This window comes from Acomys minous (assembly GCF_964271855.1).
Source record: "Acomys minous genome assembly, chromosome: 4".
Taxonomy (NCBI): domain Eukaryota; kingdom Metazoa; phylum Chordata; class Mammalia; order Rodentia; family Muridae; genus Acomys; species Acomys minous.
Window position 1 is genome coordinate 107,541,876 of NC_140486.1, and position 20,661 is coordinate 107,562,536.

Below are 20,661 nucleotides of genomic sequence, written 5' to 3' on the forward strand. Positions count from 1 at the left end.
GGGAGGTGGAGGCGCATGCTCAGTCCTGGTAAGACTTGATTAACTGGGGAGGATGGGAAGGGGGAGGGGCTCCTCTTTTTTAAGGAATAGAGGAGGAGGGATGGGGGGCAAGGTGGGACCAAGAGGTGAGGAGGGATGGGCCTATGTCCGGGATGTAAAGTGAATTAAAAAAAAATGGCACAAAGGCCTGACCAAGGGAGTAAAAAGTAACACCTTCATTAAAAAGGGAGAAAGTGGAATGGAATGAAAACAATCAAAGAATTTTAAAATTGAATTAATTTAATTAATTGATTCAAATTAGATCAAATCATTCAATTTATTTAAATTAATTAAATTAAATTTATTTAAAATACTTTAATAAATTTAAACCAATTGAATTTATTTATTTTAATTAACTAATTAATTAAAATAATAAAATGTTTTTTATCCCTGGTCTTACATAATAAGCTGCCTTCCCCATCATTTTCTGTGTTCCTTAGTACCACGCTGGCCTGAATTTTGTTTGAGCCTGACTTCTTATGCCTTGGGCAACCAAGAACCCATCTGGATAGGCCGTGTTTATACACATTCTGTTTCTTCTTATTTTTTTTTTTTTTAGGTCACAGTAAATGATATCTTTTTACATACATATCCCTTCAGAATGCTACTTAAACATCCCATTTTCCTACACGCCAAGGAGCTGTTTGACTCAGCGAGTTTGTACTTGTCTCACTCTCTCCCACCAACATTTGCTTTGCTGAATGGAAAAAAATATGAGAGATGTTCTACTTTAGGGGTTCCCCATGGTCAGTGCTCCCTATTCTCTTATTCTTGGTGTCAGCTCAAGAGAGGCCTTGGCAGAGATGGGGTAGTGAGGAAGTAGGAATGAAAGTGGGGGGATTAATTACGAGCTTGTAAGGAAAGGGGCCTGTCCTCACACGATTAAAGATCAAGATGGAAATGTAAAGACATTGCCAGGGAAGAAAAAGAAAAGTTGGCCAAGGAAATCATGTCCTACCATGTCCTGCCTCTCAGGATGCTGACTGTCAACTCCAAGGGCTTTATTTATGTAGATGATAAACCAATAAGAACCACAGTATATGCTACCTCATAGCAGCTGCTAAATTTCAGAGTGGTCCAGAATCAGCCATCTCCTGTTACCAGGCAAGACTTCCAGTGGAGGGCTTGGGATACCAACCCAGCCACAAAACCTTTAGACCTATAATTTGTCCTGCCAACAAGGTTTGCTGAAGTAAAGGTGGTGTAGAAATTGCGAGAATGGATGGCCACTCAATGATTGGTCCAGCCTGAGACCCATGCCACTACCTGGAGGGCCAGGACACAGAAGCTGGAGAGCACAGAGATCTGGGAGAGAACCAGACACAACTGGCAAAAGGAAAGAAAGAAAGAAAGAAAGAAAGAAAGAAAGAAAGAAAGAAAGGGAAAGTCAATGAAATGGTGCCGAATGATATTTTGCTATACTTATAAATTGGTGCATAGCTCAGTTGTCATCAGAGAGGCTACAACCAGCAACTGATGGAAACAGATGTAGAGACCCACAGACAAACATTAGGTGGAACTTGGGGAATCCAGTGGAAGCGGGAAGAGGAAAGATTGTAGGAGCCAGAGGGGTCAAGGACACCACAAGAAAACCCACAGATTCAACCGACCTGTGTCCATAGAGGCTGACAGAGACTGAACCACCAGTCAGGGAGCCTGGATGGGACTGACCTCTGCCCTCCACACAAATATTACAGCTGTGGCTTGTAGGACTCCTGTGAGTGGGAGCAGGGGCTGTCTCTGACTCTGTTGCCTGCCTTTGGGACTCTTTCCCCTTACTGGGTTGTCTTGTCTAGCCTATTAGAAGAGGAGGTGCCTAGTCTTACTGCAACTTTATATATGGCTTGTTGGTATCCATTGATGCTGGCTCTTTTCTGAAGCGAAATGGTGGAGGAGTCGATGGGGGCAGGTGATGGAGAGAAAGGATGGGGGAGGGACTGGGAGATAAGGAAGGAGAAACTTCAGTCCGTATGTAAAACAAATAAAATTACAATAAAATATAAATTTAAAAAAAAGAAGATATTCAGTCTTTTGACATAGATTTATTGCAGTAAACCAGCTGCGCCAAGAGTGTTTCTTGCTTAAGTGACTTCTTTCAATACTTTCTGAACCAAGATGGACATTAGTAAAAACATCCACGGGGAGAGAAAAAAAGCGGAGGCAGGGGAGAAAGACCCACCTAAGTATGCTGCCTGGCTGGTGGACTCAGCCAGCCCTTCCTTGCGCAGGTCTTTGCCTGCATCTCCAGGAGTAGAGCAGTGTGCTGGGGAACTCTCCAGCATGAAGTTCTTGCTCCGGGACGTGCTGATGATCCGAGGGGGCAGGAGCACGTTAATGACGGTCTGCAGCAGCAGCTGGACCTCGGGCTGCTCCAGCCATGGGCTATCTGAAGTGCGTTTTTTGTTTTTTGTTTTGGAAGAGTAAAGGGAAAGAGGAACAATCACAAGGCCGACCTTCCATGTAACACACTGAGCAATGCAACTTCCTCCAGTTCCAAACCAGGACACCTAGGGGCGTGCATGTTTTCCGTCCACACACAGCACAGCATTATGGGCACCCGACTGCTGCCAGAGCTGGCATCCGAGGGTTTGGGTTCCTAGCCAGGTCTCCTGCTTACCAGTTCATTCTCTTTTCTTTAGGTAAATTTTAAAGTGTACTGTCCTTAGATTTCAGATACACTTTTCCTAAAAGAAAATCCCCCATTAGAAGGAAGAGTAATGAGAGCAGATTGACAGTTGGCAGCTGTGGGATTTCTGCTAACAACGGTGGTCGCACTAACGTCTAGTCCCCTGTCAATTCTCAGTGTACTGTATTTCAACTAATGAACAGTATCTTAACTTAATTGAAACAACATCCTCCTGCTCTCTGCTATACTGAAATCATTTTAAGTTTGATATTTTTTTTTCTAAGAGGTAGAGCAGAGAAACTCTTGTCCCAGGTTAGCTAATCCAAATACGACTTCTACTTCCTGAGTCAACCCCACTTAAACCATTTCAGCCGTTTCAATTGATGACTTTCATGGGATAAAGGGAAAAAAAATAGAAACAACACCCTGGTAGTTAGAAAACACAACGACAATGATATGTTTCCTTTAGTTAAATTAATCAGACCTTTGCTTCCAGATCCTACTGTGAGCACAAATGGGATGAGCAGATTTAAAAGCATCCCCTCCCTTCGCTCTTGATTGGTGAATGGGGAGATCACATGGCTTAAAGGAAAATCTTCTTTTAAAGCCTGTGCAGCAATAATAGAAAAAAGAAAGATTAATTGACCACCACACCCATTGCAGACATTTGTTTCTACAGAGTGTCGGTGAGGTGAAGGTGCCTCCCCGCTGGCTGCACCTGTAAGCTATGAGGTCACGTGTCGTCTTTGTGCCATATGAAGTCTGACCCACACTGATGCTTTACCATTCGCTTCACATAACAGAGCTACATTCCTAAAGAGACAGTGACAGCTTAAGCATGAAGAGAAGACGTTTAAAACTAGACCCACTTCATTTTCCCGACTAATTTTTCACTCTGTGTCTACTAAGGAGAATGGAGAAAATGACAGGTTGACATTTTCTCCATTTGGGCATTATTTAAAAGCTCTTTAACCCCTGCCCAGGCCTTCTTCAAGCCAGGAAGCAATACAAGGAAGAAATAAGTAATCTTTGGAAACAGGTTATTAAGGTGAATGTAGGATGTCATCGTTTCCCTTCTGCACAGTAGTCACCATCCTTGATATGTCTGACCATCTACCCATTCTCTGTATGGTAAGAAGCCTGATTGCCTGATAATGGGTAGACCAGTTATCCATTTATACCCGGTGTATTTTTTCCATTGACTACAAAGCTTTAAAATTGGGTGACACAGAGAAACAGTCGGGGGAATTGGGAATTTGTACCTTAGTTGTTAACATGGGTTATTTGTATGCATGTGTTTAAAGTAATATTCAACCCACAATCATTAAAGAAAATAAAGATATTCAAAGTCTAGTAGTAAGGTGTGAAAGAATTTTATACTGTAATTCTTTCTGAAAATATTTTTTTAACCAGACTTTGAACACTATAGCCTCTTTTGATTAACAATTGTGAGCTGATTACCCGTAAGCAATTAGTTTGCACTTAGCTTAAATGACCACAGTGGTTCCTGTGGTTGTGCCAGGACCAAATGACTCTGCTATTTTTGAGATCTCAAGAAGAATTACAGAAGCACAACTTAGGGCCATGCTCAGGACTGAAGCTCCAAACCGATCAAAGTTTGGAGATGTTCACACTTCTGTTTCACAGATTTTGCCCAGCCGTTGCAGAAAGTGAGAGAACACCACGGTGAGGTGGTGCCTCCGCCAGCAACTTAACGAGCGTGACAAACAGGTAAGGCAGTCACACCTGTATCTGCAATGCTACAAGCCGGACAACAGCTGTGCTGAAGGGCAGAGGTGGTGAGAGATAAGGGCTGAGATGAAGAAGGGGTAATCCATCAGCAACACTGGAAGGTCCTACTACTCCCATCACCTGAAATACAAACAGAGCACATGACCAGCCTTGACCATTGCAATTTCATGCAACTGTAGTAAAGGAGTCCCATTCACTAACAATGATATCAACAAATTGAAGGTTGGGCATGTTATTTCCACTCTTTTCTTTCTCCGTGCCCTCTAAGGCATGTAATGTCTGGAGCCGGACCGGCCATTGATACTGGATTCAGCCAAGGTTTTGTAGAATGTTGTCTACGGCTAACCGTGTAGTAATGAGAGATGAGTAGTTGGGATACTGAACACTTACTTGTGGGTTCAAACCAAGTGCAGTCAACGTTCTCTAATGGAGCGGATGCTGACAACAGTGATGATGGTCCTAGCTCTATGTGCACTAGGCATTCCAGCTACACATTTGTTGCCCAACTAGTTAAGCAGCAGATCCTACAGGATGGTACACTCTCACATGGTTTTCACACATTGTACAAAACCTTGTCAGGACCAGACTCTAGATATTACATAAGTGGCGAGGGTGATTTTTCTTTGCATTAATCCTAGACTGGCCAACTCATCGTGTTTATTTGGCCCTAAAAAAAAAAATTTAAAAAATTCTCTTGTGTTTCCCCTCCCCAAACTATCTCAACTTCTAGCCAATTGTGCAGACTCCAACCACCCCACTCTCCAACTGGCAGCCCTCAACTCTCAACGCAACTTTGAGGTGATTGTCAAAGTAGTGCGTGGGAAGCAGCCTTCCGACATCCCGCCTGGGCAGGGATGGGCCCCTGCATCTCCCATGTACCACCTTGAAATGTACCTCAACTGTTTTCAGTGTCACCTGAGCCATCAGTTTTCATAGGTAGGTAGGTAGGGGGCGCACAAAGTGGTTGACCTGTAAATCTTCAGTTTAGAGAAATCAATAGCAGAGTTAAACTGTGCAAAGTTCCGTAAGATTGCCACTTGGCTACTCACCAGATTGACACAGACATTGATCAGTGACCTAAGGTGAGGCAGGAAGGATATGATTGGCTGCCTCTGAAGTGTCAAACAAACCCCTTCAATCAAACTGCTGGCAGGCTCCCACTCAACCTGTCGCCTGGAATACAATATAGGAGCCATTAGCGGGCCTGGCTCCCTTCTGGAGACAGTCTGAAACAAGTGAACGCGAGACAGTGAGCCTGACATCAACTAAGACAGGATGCGTGGCTGAGACAACACAGTGCTTCCCACGGGAGGACGTTTACCCACGTTGTTCCAAAAGTACAGAGCACCCTGGGAAAGGAAGAAGGTACCGAAAACGCAGCAGAGGCACACTCCTGCCCCACAGACTAATGAGACAAAAATCTATTGAAGAAAAAAAAAAGCAGAGATGATGAATGGCTCACAGTTTAAGCTCCCTGACGTCATTTTTGAGTGGGTTCCTATCTTATCATTCTGGGAGATGCGAGAAATCTTCTAACAGAACAAATCTGCTCCGCCTCCCCGCTGCGGTTCTGAGATCTACTTGATACTCTCAACTTTCACACCAGGCTACCAGTGGGAAGTATATGGCTTAAGTCCTGTCAAAAGGCAGAATTTGAGGAAAATGGTCCAAAAAAAGTTCTGCTTGCCTCCGAGAGAATGATCACGGATCATTTTCTATGGCAGTATAGATGATAGAGTACACAACCCAATCAGATTAACACAGATTTTTTTTTTCTGTCTTAAGAATGAGTCTATCCTGTGACTGTCCCAGTCCCCAGGACTCGAAAAATAAGCAGGCTGGGTTCTGCTGATTTGGACATCTTTTCTAAGCCTACATTTCCTAGGAAACTGCAGCCCGTACAATGGAGATGCACCACAATGAGGACAGACTGACATCCCGGGTGCCGGAAGTGCCTAGGGAATCCACAGGTCAGCTTCAGTCAGTACTCTGTGTGCTGAACTGAGGTCACATGAAAAGGTTAAAGACAAATCAACTATATTTTACATCGTGCTGCCCAGGAAAAATTCCCCATAGCTGACCAATCCTGTGCATGAATCTGAAAGGTCCTTTGGGGAGGTGTGTCATTTATAACTGGTCTAACTATACGACAAATGAGCATTTTTATGGAGACGTTTAACATCCTTAGATGTCAAAGTACTAACAAAAGATAATTTATTTTGACACACACTCATAAGACACGTATTTTGATCAGCCACGTTCTACCTGATGCTACTAAAGAAATCGTGCTTCAGAACAGACATCATTATGCCGCTCAAATAAGTGACCTTGATATACTGTCTTGACATCCATCACCATGGTACAAAAGGGTCTAAGAACAGTGCTTTGGCAGAAGCCTGATACTGCCCAATCCTGGCTTTTTGTGACTCCTTATGGTGGCACAAATGTGCAAAGAGTTGGCTAACTTCTGTAAAAGTTTGGGTGAACTGAACCACAGTCTGAGGCAAAGTGGTGTCGATTTTGAATTTAGTTTTAAAGGGTAGATAAAGCTCTCTCATTCATTCAAATGTGAAATTTCCATTTAGCGGATTTGAGAGCTGTGCCACCTGCTCACTGTGACTGTAGCTTCCAAACGTGGCTCACATCTCCAGGGAGGCTAGCGAAGAGGCACCAGAACCTTACAAAGGGATGAATGGACATTTCTTGGGCCACCAAGAAATCTCCAAGCTGGAACTGTGTTCATTTAGAACTCTACTGAATCTGAATAAGGTGAAAGTTGGGTCTGGCTATCAGTTCTGTGACTTTTTCAGCTACAGCTTGGCTGATAACTATAAAACTTGAATTTTTCTAAAAAAAACTATGCTACCAAATTTGATATTTTCTTAAATGTAATACTGTTAACATCAAATCAATGATTCTGCTCTCTGCTGCTGTCTGTCTGTAAGGTATACTCTGCCTTACCTCACAAAGGATTAAGGGTTGTAAATTCTGATTGGATTTCTTCCTTGCATCAGATGAAGAACTGACAGAGAATTAGACAGATACTTCCTCAAGACGAGTACATGCATTTCTAAAGGAAATGGTGCATCCTGAAAACAAACCTGGTTCCTGCACAAATATCACCAGAAACTTTTAACTCATTCATTTAACTACAGATTGACCTGCTATGTTTAAAATGGCAACCTTCTATCCCTGTGCTGTGTACTATCTGAGCGGGAGGCCTCCTCACCTCAGCGTGGGCATCTTATGGATTTTGTTGAACATTCTATCCAGTCTCTTTAGGATGAGGATAAGGGCTGGCCTCACTGCCTCTGCTGACCAATCAGTAATGGGGAGCATCTCCATGATGTAGCGCCGAAGGCCTCGGCTCTCCATTGTCTGCGTGTCATACGGTGCCAGCTTCAGAAGGGAGTGTGCTATTTCTGCCAGCCTAAAATCATTCCAGAAATAGTAAGCAGAAAAAAAAAAAAAAAAAAAAAGAGACCACAGTGGAGACATCTCTACACAGTGTCATGCTGATCACCCCACGCTGAGACATATTTGCTTCCTAACTAAGAAGAGTCACTCCACCATTCTCCATGCCTCTCCTCTTCTCATGTGGACCAATTCGATGCTATGTGCACATGCGTAGTCATGGAGAACCATGGGATGGGCAGCAACGCAGAAAGATTAAGGATGGGCCAAACGTATCTAGAAAATGATACTTCTTTTTGTGTGTGACAGGTCTCCTGTTACCCAGAGTAGCCTTGAGCCTGCTATGTAGCAAAAAATGATCCTGAACTTCATAGCCCTTCTGCCTCATCCTCCCGAGTGCTGAAATTACAGATGGCTGATATCATGCCTTGTTGTGTGCATGGTGCTGGGGATAAAACCCAGGACTTAGTGTATGCCAAACAAGAACTCTGTCAATTTTCTACATCCTCAACATACATACATACATACACACACACACACACACACACACACACACACACACACACACGTGCACGTACAGGCATGCGCACTCACAGACTCACACTTACACACACACTCACACACACAGGCAGATCTATTAATTAATTAGAAGCACTACAATAGTAGTATTGTGCTCTTCCTTTTCTCATGTATTAACTATAACATTTTATTAAAGAGAAAAGTTGATAAAAGCAGGAGAGGCAAGATGCATGTTTCAAAGGAGCTACTGCTTGACTTCCAGGAACTCTACTTTAGGAATAATATCTAAGCCATTGCCTATCTCTTCAATGCTTGGATGTCTCAAGGTGTATTTTGTCTGACTAGCTTCATTAATGGGAGAACTCATTACTGTCAAGGGAATTCCTTGCACGTTTGAAGGCCAGCAATATTAGAAGCCACTGCCCTGTGAGATCTCTAAATTATCTCCAATATCTTCCTGCTGGATTTAATTATGAATGGACAAGTTCAATTCATCGTCTTCATGGCAACCCTTCACTGCCAAGAGATAGGTGCTGTCTCTTCATAGTCTCTGTCTTCACTCCTAATCGACACTGTCTGGGAAAATGGGTTTGAGTAGGGGTGCCCTAAACAAAGGACTCAAGCAGCCTACACGCTGTATCATTTACCTCTTCCTCATAAGTATGCCATGCCAAGACGATTCTTGCATAGATTGTTTGTATCCAGATAAAGAGAGTTTTATCCACACAGTCTCTTCTAGAACCTTTCACCTTATCTCTGCACATTCTTAGAAATTCTACTGTACCACTGGGGAAAGGTGGGCTCTTGTACACCGTGTTTTGCTGAGGAATGTGAATCAATATGAGTAAATGCAATTCCTTGCAGGGCTGAATAAACACTAGACTTGCTTGTTTTAAAGATAATTCTGAGACAGGAAAAAAATGATCTATTATTCTATTTTAAGCTTGAAACAAATATTTAAAGCTGAATATGAGAGAGAACTTATAGATTAATGAGAAAATTTCTTTAACCTTTCATCATGAAAAAAAAAATAGATTAAAGATGAGTCTACAAGAAAGTCTTCCTTTCATACAGTGTTTCCAACCCTACCTTCAGGATACCATTTATTTGCACATACGCTCTTGTTTAAAAAGAAAATCGAGTTACTCCCAGTCCTGTTCTGGTAGGAACTCAAGAGTTCTCATTGGGAAGAGAAGAAAAGACAAAAAGCACAGTAGGGGTGGGGAAGAGCAAGGGAAAGAAAGAGAGGAAGGGCTGAGGAGAAAGGGCAAGGGAAAAGGGAGAAGAAAAGATAGATGCTGCTGCTTTGGGAACTCAGAAGTGGGTAATGAGGCAAGAAGTTCCATTTGGGCAGAGAGAATATCTAATCGAGAACATTTTCCCCGAGAGTCTTGAAATCAGTCGTGTATTGTGTTAACTACAAAGTATAGCTTCGGTTAACACTGGCTCTTAGGGCTGTAGCCTGAGCCAGACTCTTTGAGCAAGGATCTCCTGCGTTATCTGGGATATCATCATCTCATTTCTCTCTCTGCAGTCAAGTCTTCCTATTTGGGTAATACCCATTCTTCAACTCTTATATAGGACTCATAACTCCAAAATTCATGTTTAGTTTCACACACACACACACACACACACACACACACACACACACACACACACACGCACACATGTGCACATGCACACACACGCACACTTAGTTTTAAATGATAAGAAACACTATTATATGTATTTATAGCATTGTGTCAATGTTTGGATCTACTCCCCCTCCACCTGTGACATAGAACATCTGTATTTAGTCAAAGAAACATACACTTGTCATTCATCAAAAGCTTGTTGTTCAGTAATACATTAACAGGGGACATTTCGTTTAAATAATCCTGAGCAATCGACAAATCACATAATGACATTGGGTCAACTATCTACACAGTCACGCAGAGCCAGGCCCTTATCTTTTATAAGGGCAATTCTGAGGACACTGTTCTTTGGACCACTTTCTTTTCAACAAGTATCAGGCAGGAGATATTGATGGCCCTTTGTTTTGTTTATTTGCTTGTTTATTTGTTTTGAGACCGAGTCTCCTTATGCAGTCAAGATTATCCTGGAACTGACCTTGAACTTTTGATTCTTCTGCTTTCAAGCTCACTGATTACTAGTGTCAACAACAATGGTTGGCATTACATTTAATAAGTATTACCTCATCAAGAAACCATATTTTTATGCTATTGACACTATGATTTTATAGCTGATCATATTTTGCTCACTGTGCTAAGATTCTAGAAGATCAACATCAGATTTATGGTCCATGAAATAAATATAATATAATTTCATATTTTTTGTGCTAATCTTATCACAGATATAAATATTGACATGCAAATTTATTTTTCCTGACTCTCTAGTTAGTGTGTTCTATCTCTTAGTATCATATAATTTATAAGTTGTCTGAAAATAATAAACAATTATACAAGTGACTATAGTATTTGTTATTTTCCTTTTTTGTCTTTTGAAATGGACTGTGATAACCTTGAAAATTAGGGCTTTATTTTGTACCCCTAATGTCTAATATAATATAGATAATTTTCATTAATGTTAATGTCTATTGTACCTTAAATCCACATCAAGTACCAAGTAGTCACTTAGGCCTTGTTAGACTTTAGTGTTAGCCTCTAGAGGGTGCTCCAGACCTCTCGGATCCTATTCTTCCTTCCCTTAAATGTCCAAAGAAGAATTCTAGAGTAGTCTTACAGCCTCTAAACGTACGTAGACATGTCACAGATACACTCACCCAGAGAGAGATAGAAAGACACACGGAGACAGATAGGCACAGACACAGATAGACAGACAGACAGACAGACACAAATTTACACAGATAGACTCAAGCAAAGACACAGAGAAACACAATATGCACACATACAGACACAGATACATACATACATATATACCCAGAGACACACACACAAAGAGACACATACTCAGATATGCCCACTGATGCACACACAGAGATACACATACTAACACATACACACAGATATAGACAGATGCACACGGACACAGAAGCACATACAGACACACAGACACACATGCATACTGATCCAGACCACACTCTGTCTGTCTGTCTGTCTGTCTGTCTGTCTGTCTGTCTGTCTGTCTCTCTCTCTCTCTCTCTCTCTCTCTGTGTGTCTCTCTCTCATGCACACACACGCGTGTGTGCACACACACAATGCCTGTCAGTAGTTGTCATTTTCTGACTCTGGAAATGCAATGTTTGTCTATTCCCAGATTCACTCAGATCAACTAGAGATAATCTGTGGGAAAAGAAGGAGAGAGTCTGACTACATCCCTCAGTTGCCATGGTAATAGGTCCTTGAAACACTGCAGCCTTCCTTATGGGAGTTGCACTTCTCTGTGAAATAACCTCTCCATTGCTGCACAGTGGGGGAGGCCTGGGGCTCTCCAGCATGGCTGTGTGTGTGCCCACACTATAGCAAAGGTGAGAGGCCGGAGGAGAGAGCCTTTGCATTTACCTTATGCTTCTGCCCTCCCCTCTACCTTTACCCAGAGCATATTAAGTTCCTTTCAAGAGATCCCTTTAAGAAAAGATAAGGCAGTTACTGTCCAGGAAATTGGAGTGTTTTGCCAAATTACAATGCTGTTTCTGGATGGCTCAGAGAGAACTGTACATTTGGCTTAATAGATACACTAAATATTTCAAGCAACTCTTTTGTTAACCATGAAAATTTTCCTTTGAAGGAATTCTTATGAACCTCTAAAACTGTTCCAAATATAGCTGCTAGGTCCCCTGAGATCATATTTTAAAATCTGTGAAAACAGTAAACTGTGGACTGAATTCCCACTGTTAAATCATCACACCTCCCACCCCCTTTCTAACTGAGATGCCTGCAATAGATATATAGTGTTCACTTTAGCAGAAGGATCTTAATGGTATGTGTCCAAGTCACAGAGAACAAATTATACTAAGTGTCTCATTGATTTTCCTAGAGGAAGCCCCCGACAGCCCAGCCCAGCATACAGACACAGGCACACGGCTTAAGTTCCAAGCATCACACCCGCCCCCCCGCCCCCCCGCAGAGGTGGGACACGTGAGTAGGTACCTCATGTGGGACTTGACATCCAGCAGCTCCAGGGCAGTGACCCGGGGTTCCCCTGCCAGATTTTGCAGGATCTTCAGCCTCGGGCCGCAGTGCTTATAGAACTCCGTGCAAATGTTCAGCAACGATTCCCGTGGTCTTCGGAATTCTTCTCGAGAGATTCGTTCATCTAGCTCTTCTCTGGGGAGGCCTTGCCCTTCCTCCAATAAATGCAGGTTTTCCCTGGGGGAATTGAGAAAGGTTAACCAGGGCTCTGAAACCGTGGGCACGTGGTTACAACGAGTGCAGGGTGTCCCACTGCAGAGAAATGTGCTGCCCACTGAGGTAAGGAATCAGTAGGCAGAGCCCCACGGAAGCTCTTTTGGAGGATGAAGACGACTGGTCATCCCGGAAGACGACTGGTCATCCCGGAAGACAACTGGTCATCCCGGAAGACGTGGCAGTGGCACACCGCAGTGGCTTTTCCCGTGCTATCTCTCCTGAGGATTTACACAGAAATGGTTATGTCATGCAGCCCCTGGGCGACTTAAATGAAATCGGAACCCAGGTCTAGAGACAATTTCTCAGTGTGTCAGAAGAAGTATGCGATCAGAGCGGGTCTTTCTGTACCCGATAAAGTGCAGCTTGGCGCCTTGCTCCTGGTACCTATGAATCAGAACAGCAACCCGCATAAGCTTGAGAGCCAGAAGGGAATTATTCCTTGGCTGAGGCTCCCAAGAGAATTGTCATATACAAAGCCCTTGGAGGTACACGCTTTGATAAATGCACATACACATACTAGCCCTGAAAGGTGCTGTCTTCTTTCACTTGGCTACCAGGGACATTGCAACTATGCTCCTATAAAACTTGTTTCATTGCCAGATGAGATGCATGAAAAAAAAAATCTAAGGATCCATATAAATTCATGGTGTATGGCCAAAGGAGATTAAAAAAAAAAAGTTTGAGTTCTGAGCCTTATTTTTAAAAGCTATGGAAAGGAGAGGGCTTATGAACGGCTTGGAGTCCAACAGACCAACAGGAGCGCTACCTCACAAAGGCTGCCTAAGATTATCTGTGATGATTTTCAAAGCAGCTCTAGGATGTTTTGGCACCTTTAACCTCTCACTCTCTTTTCTTATCTTGGAAGTTTTTCCTTACAGATTTTCTCACTTAATATTGTGGAGGTGTTTTGTTTGTTTGTTTGTTTGTTTGTTTGCTTTCAGGATCCCGTTCGTTCCCAGCCACTGAAACACATCTGAAAGGCCACAGAAGCACAGGGCACAGCAAGTTACCTGGTGTTCACTCCGGATGACATGGGGTGATTGGCTGTGGTTGTACCCTTGTGACCTTGATCGCTCTTGCTCATCTGTGGGGCCTGCATGGGCCTGCGACAGGGACAGAGGTCTCCCATTACAATGCGATAGAAGTAGAGATGTTTATGTAATTCTCAAGTTGTTGAAGTTTGCCTGAGTAAGGTTTCAAAGCTTAAAAGAACAGGCTGTCCAGTTTGGAGCCTTTCAGTCTCAAAAGGCCCTTTAAAGACAAGGTTGATTCCTAATTCTATATACTCATTAAGGTTTAAGTTCTAGGCCTGGAGAGATGGCTCAGAGGTTAAGAGCACTGACTGCTCTTCCAAAGGTCTGGAGTTCAATTCCCAGCAACCAGATGGTGGCTCACAACCATCTATAATGTGATCTGATGCCCTCTTCTGGCCTGCTGGTGTACATGCAGGCAGAGCACTGTATACATAATAATACATAAATAAATCTTTTAAAAAAAGGTTTAAGTTCTATGTCTTGGTTCTCAGTAGTAAGCCATGACTCTTCCAATAAGACTTGTGTTCAAACTGTAAGCACCAATTGATAGTGAAAAGGTCATTCGGCAGCCCCGAGTGGCAGGCAGATCAGCCGTCTAGATAATAGAACAAGGTAACTGTGCATATAAATCTGCACCAGAGTTACTGTTCTAAGAAGTCACCAGATAGCATAATAACTCTTTGAGTGAAAATGGGAGGGAGGGAGGGAGGAATGGGAGGATACAAGGGATGGGATAACAATTGAGATATAATATGAATAAATTAATAAAATATATTTAAAAAAAAAGAAAAAAAGAAAATTATACCCAAACCTCTATAAAAAGTAAATTTCTATTTTAAGTCGGATACTTAATAAGACTCAAATTATTCCATTTAATGTCTGTGGGGTTTCCTTTAGTATTAGATAAAATTTTGCCTGTGTATTGGCACTTGAGGCACAGAAAGGATGGTATAGGTTCCAGGAGCATTTACCTTGATAAAATCTTTATGGCTTGCTATTTGGACTCCTGAGTGTAGCAACTAAACTTTCACGAATAACAGGATATCTCTTCCCATGTCTTGGTGTGGTAGGCAGAACTTAAAGATGGCCCCAATGCCTCTGTGCCTAATTTTACTCCAACAATATGTTTATAGACAGTCTTCCCCCTCCTCTGGGGACAGAGATTTGAAGCATGAAGATTCAGTGCCCTATTGTCAGGTTGGGGGATTAAGGGGACCCGACCATGTGAAAAGAATAAGATGTCTTTTAAGGGCAGAGCTGCTCCTGGTAGAGAGCCAGCAAAGAAACTTCTCAGACCAAAGCCACATGAAACCGAGTTCTGCAAAAACCTGAATGAGCTAGGGAGTGGCTTCTCCCCCAAGCCTTCAGATAAGCGCACAGGCTGACCGACGCCTTCCTTTCCGTCCTTTGAGCCCCTGACAACAGCTGGTCCTTCCTGTACACTGTTCCAGAGAATGATGAGCTACAACAAGGCCAGGTTTTGTTTTAGTTCTCTAACTTTCTGCGATAGAGTTATAAAGCCGAAACCCAAATACACATATAATATACATATGTAATGCCTACATATCTCTTTTTATGAGATAATAAAACTTTACTCATTTTAGGTGCAGATGAGCATTTCAGGGTGATGAGCTACCCTAGACTTTGGGGCTCTATTCTGCCTGCCTAGGTTGGCAGTGTGGTTCATCATCGGACACTGACCATACGTCACCATTCATGAACAATAGTCTCACTCACTCTGACTCACATGTTCCATCCTAAAGTAATTAAGTAGGGCCCTCAAGATGACTCAGCGTGTGAAGATGCTTGCCTCTGAGGCTGGCAACCTGAGTTTGCTTCCTAGGACCCAGAAGATAGAAGGAGAGAAGTGATCCCTGTGACAGGGTCAGGAGTGAAGCCATCGGCAGGGTTTTAGGCTTGGCACATGGACGTACAGAATAGCAGAATGGGATGGAGGAGCAAATACACAAAGCCAGGATGGCCCATGCAGTACCTCAAGGAACGGTATCTTTAGTTGATTTAGAGAGAATGAACGAGAAAGCCAGGCATGTGCCTCCTACCTTGCCCTTGCTTTCCCACCTAGAGCCCCCATCATGCCCTTTCTGCTCTATGACAGCTTATTTCCCTTCACTTCGGCACCCAAGAATCTTGTGCCGGGGAAGTTTCTTGAACTTCGTTTAGGGCTAAACTCTGGTGCCCACGTGACTTTTTCCCCAGGCCTTTCACCTCCCGCCTCCTGGCATTATTTCATCCTGCTGCATGACAAACCTGTGTCTCCTGGAATAGAGCAACGTCCTGAAGTTTGTATTTATTTTGTAGTTTATAAAATTATAGTTAAAAAAGCCAGGTCTTTATGAATAGTAAAATAATAAAAGGATGCTTAGTTACATTTGCAAACACACGTCTCAAAATAATTGAGTAGGGTGAGTAAGTTGGCTCAGTGAGCAAAGGCGCTTGGCCCCAAGCCTGACAAACTGAGCTCCCTCCCTGGGGCCCACACGACAGAAGGAGAGAAGTGATCCTCACAGCTTGTCCTCCAAATTGTGTGTGCATTCACCCTCATTCTCTCTCTCTCTCTCCCTCTCTCTCCCTTCTTCCCTCCCTCCCTCCATCCCTCCCTCTCTCTCTCTCTCTCTCTCTCTTTCTGTCTCTGTCTCTGTCTCTCTCTCTCTCTTTCCTACATTCCCCTTTATTTCTGTAAATACAAAAACTAAACATTGATCAAGCAGATAATTAAAACATGGACCACAACTTTGTATTCACTAATTTGCCCTCTTACTAAAGACCTGTTCACCACTGGGCTAAAAACCTACATAGAAACCCACCAAGTTATATGTAATTGTGTGTTCACTAATCATGCGGGAAAGTCATCCTTATTGTTACTGCCACTATTCAGGGTTCTTAGCATTAATTACCCAGGTGATTTAGGGAGCATTTATAGCAACAACCATAAGGGGCTAAGTAGTTTTCTCCAAAATGACAGTTGTCCATAATCTATAAATAAAGCTCAAGTTTTAGAGATATTCAGTCACAGCCAGTTTTCTCATCTTTCCAATGGACGCATGTGGTTTTAGGCTGCGGATATCTGCCTCTGAGCTTACCTGGTGAGGACCTCCACACTGTACAGAAGGGCTTGTAGGGACGTGGCCAGAGCAGCTGTGGCAGCAATCTCCTCTCGGGCAGCAGGCACAGTCTCTACCTGTGATGTCTGCCTCTTCATCTTCTGAAGGTAGCAGGGAACCAATGCCTCCAAGACCATCAGCATCTGAAGGCTGCAAGCACCAGAAAGAAGAGCAAGCCCTGTCGGATTGTATGATACCCAGGTGCATGGAGACGCCTCCAGAGACACCGAATTCCATCCCCCTTCCTGTGCAACACCAGCATGAAGCAATGGCGGCTGCTGGGTGTATTGACTGTCTTAATTAAGGAAGCACCCAGTCACAGGCAAGGAAGCCTGCCTTAAGGACGCCTATGAGCTAGGTAGGAAGAACTAGCCATTTGTGCACATGGCCAAAAGAAGAGCAGGGTACTGACTGGCCACAGACTACACAGAATAACAGGCTTCATTCCACAGCAGAGCCTTGGTTTGGGACTGTGTGGAGGGCAACTTTTCAGCTCAAGTCATTCGGAGACAACATTAGACCTTTTTCTAAGAAGGTGCCTTAAGAAGCTTAAGCCGTTTTATGGCAAGAGTTGGTAGATGCTCTCATTTTGATGGGTCTGGCAAGATGTCCTTGCTGGCGTGGGTGGACAGTACCCACTGGGCAGGATGCATACTTGGTGTAGTGAAGAGCTGTCAGGAGCCTCAATTTAAAAAGGAGATGGAGTCAAATTACCAGGAATCTCTGCCATGTCCTTTTTAGCCCTGAATGTGCTTTCTGATGGGAGAACTGCACAGAATCAGTGTCCTACAGTAACCGGATGACAATTTTCAAAACTTGATACACACAGTTTAGGTCCTAATATCTCTGGGATGGCTTAAAAAACAAGAGGCAAGAACTCAGTGCATTTCCTGAAAAAGTAAATGTTTTTTTTTTTTTAGGCTAACAAGGTTTTAATGCCAATGAGAATCTGAGGAATCTAACTGACAATGCATAGGAAACAAAATAGAACAGAATGCATTTTGGCACTCAGCTAGAATAGACTCAGTTCACTCTGGAGTGCTTCCCGGAGCTGGGGTATTTATTATACCAGGGAAGGGACCCAAGGCCAGGACCACTCTGTAGACTGTGGGCTTTCTTCTCTTAAAGGCACATTCACACTCCTGCCTGGCTTTCAGCATAATGTCTAATTCTCATTAAAGGCGATAAAAACCCGAGGCTACTGGTTACATTTTTATTCATCCCTGATGTTTCTTTCAAGAAAAGAGCTCAATTAAGAGAGATCCTGGCCACCTATTGCCCTTTATTCATTCTGTTCTAGGGGAGAGGGGAAACCGTCTTAGAGCAAATGTATAAAGCCAGTGAGCAAAGTAAGCCGGCCCCTCTCTTCCTAGAGGGTGTGCCAACAAAGTAGGCGTGTTGAAAGGAGACCGAACTTATGTATCAGACCAGAGCCAACTTCCGGGAACTGGGGTGACTCACTTCCCTGTTGCTGGCAAAAGAAAACATGAGATGTATATTGTTGTCTTCTGTGTCCTCGTTAGTCCTCGGAGAGGGCTTTCACGGATGGTTTAAAGGTCTGTTATGACATTTTGTTTGCTAACAATTTGTAATTATGTAAGCAGAAAATATTTTTTAACAGGGGTAAACATCTTTGCATTTGTACAAAATTCCAAATTAGGGAATTTCAAATTCAGGAAGATTTACAACATTTTCAGAACTTCTGCTATGAAGAATTTCTAAATATGGTTTTTAGAAGTTTACTCACCATAATGTTACAGGAAGAAATAACTGTCCTCATCCAGTTTTAGTGTATGTATGTATATATGTATGTATGCATGTGTGTATCTATATGTATGCGTGTATGTATTGCTACACTTATTTATCACAAGGGACGGAGAAGAGGGCTGCAGTTACCTTCTGAATGACTCAGGAGCATAAGCCACCACAGTGACACAGAGCTTAATGGCTTCACTAATGGAGAATGTGAGGTCTTCATTTCCGTAGCAGAAATCTACAAAGATGAACAACCAGGCTGGGTGGCTCCAGGAGAAACAGATGGCATTACTACTGAAGTCTTTTTAGAGCTTAGATTTTATTCCCAATTCTGCAAACTATATATTCCTTTATCTGAAGGAAACAAAATTCTGCTTTCTACATTCAAACAACCGGATAATAAATAAGGCAGGCTTTAACAATCTTACCTAATAGAAACTAAGGCATATTAATTGTCTGAGGTAGAACAGAACACTTTATCTTTGATGATGATGATGATTTTGTTTTTTTGAGACAGGGTTTCTCTGTGTTGCCTTGGCTGTCCTGGACTCACTTTGTAGACCAGGCTGGCCTCAAATTCACAGCAATCCACCTGCCTCTGCATCTCGAGTGCTGGGATTAAAGGCATGTGCCACCACGCCCAGACACTTTATCTCTGAATTATATCTAATTCTATACATTACACAACAACAAAAGATTACTATAAAAGACTATTTGCTTAGAATTGCTGACATTAAACTGTTAGAGTGGGGATCTACTGGGCAACACTTTAGTATGATTTTCACAGCAGGAGATTCTTAAATCTGTAGATTCAGAAAAAATGTAAGTCATGGAAAAAATTTAAAAATCTACATATTGAATGCATAACATTTGGTTTTTGATTTAGTTGTATATACTATATAACAATTGTAATTATGTCTAGTTAGTTATAATTGATTATATACATAAATAATATAGAATACATACATATCTATTTGAACAATTGCAGTAAGACAAAAATGTTGGGGGGAGTTTTGCACTTACCTAGTGACTTAAGGGGCTTCTCAGCTTTAACCAGTTCTAGAATGTCCAGTATATCAGTAGTTTCTCCCTCTAGGGACTGTAGCAAGTCAAACAGACACTGTGCTGACACACCTTTGCTGGACCCAGTATTGGCAGCATCCTACACAAAACCAAACCAAACGAAAACAAAACAGAACACTTTCAGCTTATTGTTTGTCACTTTAGTACTAATATGGCTGACTGGGAAGTCAAAGTTTACAAACTCAAATACATATCACAATATCTGTGTGTAATTCAACTTACATAATTCTGTATCTGACATTCTGGTGAAGAATAGGAACCCATTAAAGGCCAGTAGCAAGGCACTCACGTTTTAAGCCTCCTTCCTGTCCACTGGGGAGCTCGGCAACAGCTCTGCCTGCTTCTGCATCCTGCCCAGACACAGGTGATGCCTAACACAACTTCCTTGTTGTCACCTTGAGAGGTTTCCTTTGGTTGGCCTTCACTTATTTCCTCAGGTCTTACTCACCGGGAACTCCAGGAGAGGAGCCACACTAGCGAACAGCTGGAGCACAAAGGGTTTTCTGTGTAGGATGTAGAACTGGTGGCAGGCGAATTCGATGGCTCTGCGCAGCTGGGGATTGCTTTCATAGTCTGAGTAGACCTACAGAGAAATAGCCCCGTGCTTAGAAAGTGCCTCCACCCTGTGCCAAAATGGTGTTTATCCCTAAAACTTCCCATGGTCATAGGAAGCACAGAAAATGGCTAACTTTATAAGCTGAGAGGGTGGGGAGTAATACATATCAACTTTTCTTGAGACAATTTGGTGATAAGTATAAAATTCCTATAAAACACACTTTTCCCCCAGGAAGCTTCTGACTAGGTATGTATTTCAATAAAAGAAGTAGACACAATGTTTACATAAAATACCCGCTTCTGATTATTTTTAATGGTGAAAAGCTTGAAATCAAGTCAGCCAAAAGTGGTAGCTCGCTAAGTCAACTATGGTACATGTGTTGTATAACTACACT

The 20,661-nt window shown here is 42.6% G+C and overlaps 1 protein-coding gene across 12 annotated transcripts in view; it reads right to left on the bottom strand.

The window, feature by feature from the left end:
- The window catches only part of UNC80 (unc-80 homolog, NALCN channel complex subunit), a 184,662-nt gene that overhangs the window by 23,468 nt on the left and 140,533 nt on the right, over nucleotides 1-20,661 (bottom strand). For 11 of the 12 annotated variants that reach the window (XM_084778985.1, XM_084778984.1, XM_084778990.1 and 8 more), the window contains 11 exons: nucleotides 20,160-20,294; nucleotides 19,652-19,790; nucleotides 18,770-18,866; nucleotides 16,853-17,023; nucleotides 13,728-13,820; nucleotides 12,460-12,678; nucleotides 7,647-7,847; nucleotides 5,467-5,590; nucleotides 4,412-4,537; nucleotides 3,150-3,273; nucleotides 2,219-2,425 (listed from right to left, as the gene is read on the bottom strand). In XM_084778985.1, coding sequence (XP_084635111.1) covers nucleotides 2,219-2,425; nucleotides 3,150-3,273; nucleotides 4,412-4,537; nucleotides 5,467-5,590; nucleotides 7,647-7,847; nucleotides 12,460-12,678; nucleotides 13,728-13,820; nucleotides 16,853-17,023; nucleotides 18,770-18,866; nucleotides 19,652-19,790; nucleotides 20,160-20,294 — 1,636 coding nt within the window. The remainder of the gene's footprint in view (nucleotides 1-2,218; nucleotides 2,426-3,149; nucleotides 3,274-4,411; nucleotides 4,538-5,466; nucleotides 5,591-7,646; nucleotides 7,848-12,459; nucleotides 12,679-13,727; nucleotides 13,821-16,852; nucleotides 17,024-18,769; nucleotides 18,867-19,651; nucleotides 19,791-20,159; nucleotides 20,295-20,661) is intronic. The other variant, XM_084778992.1, reaches the window with a different exon arrangement.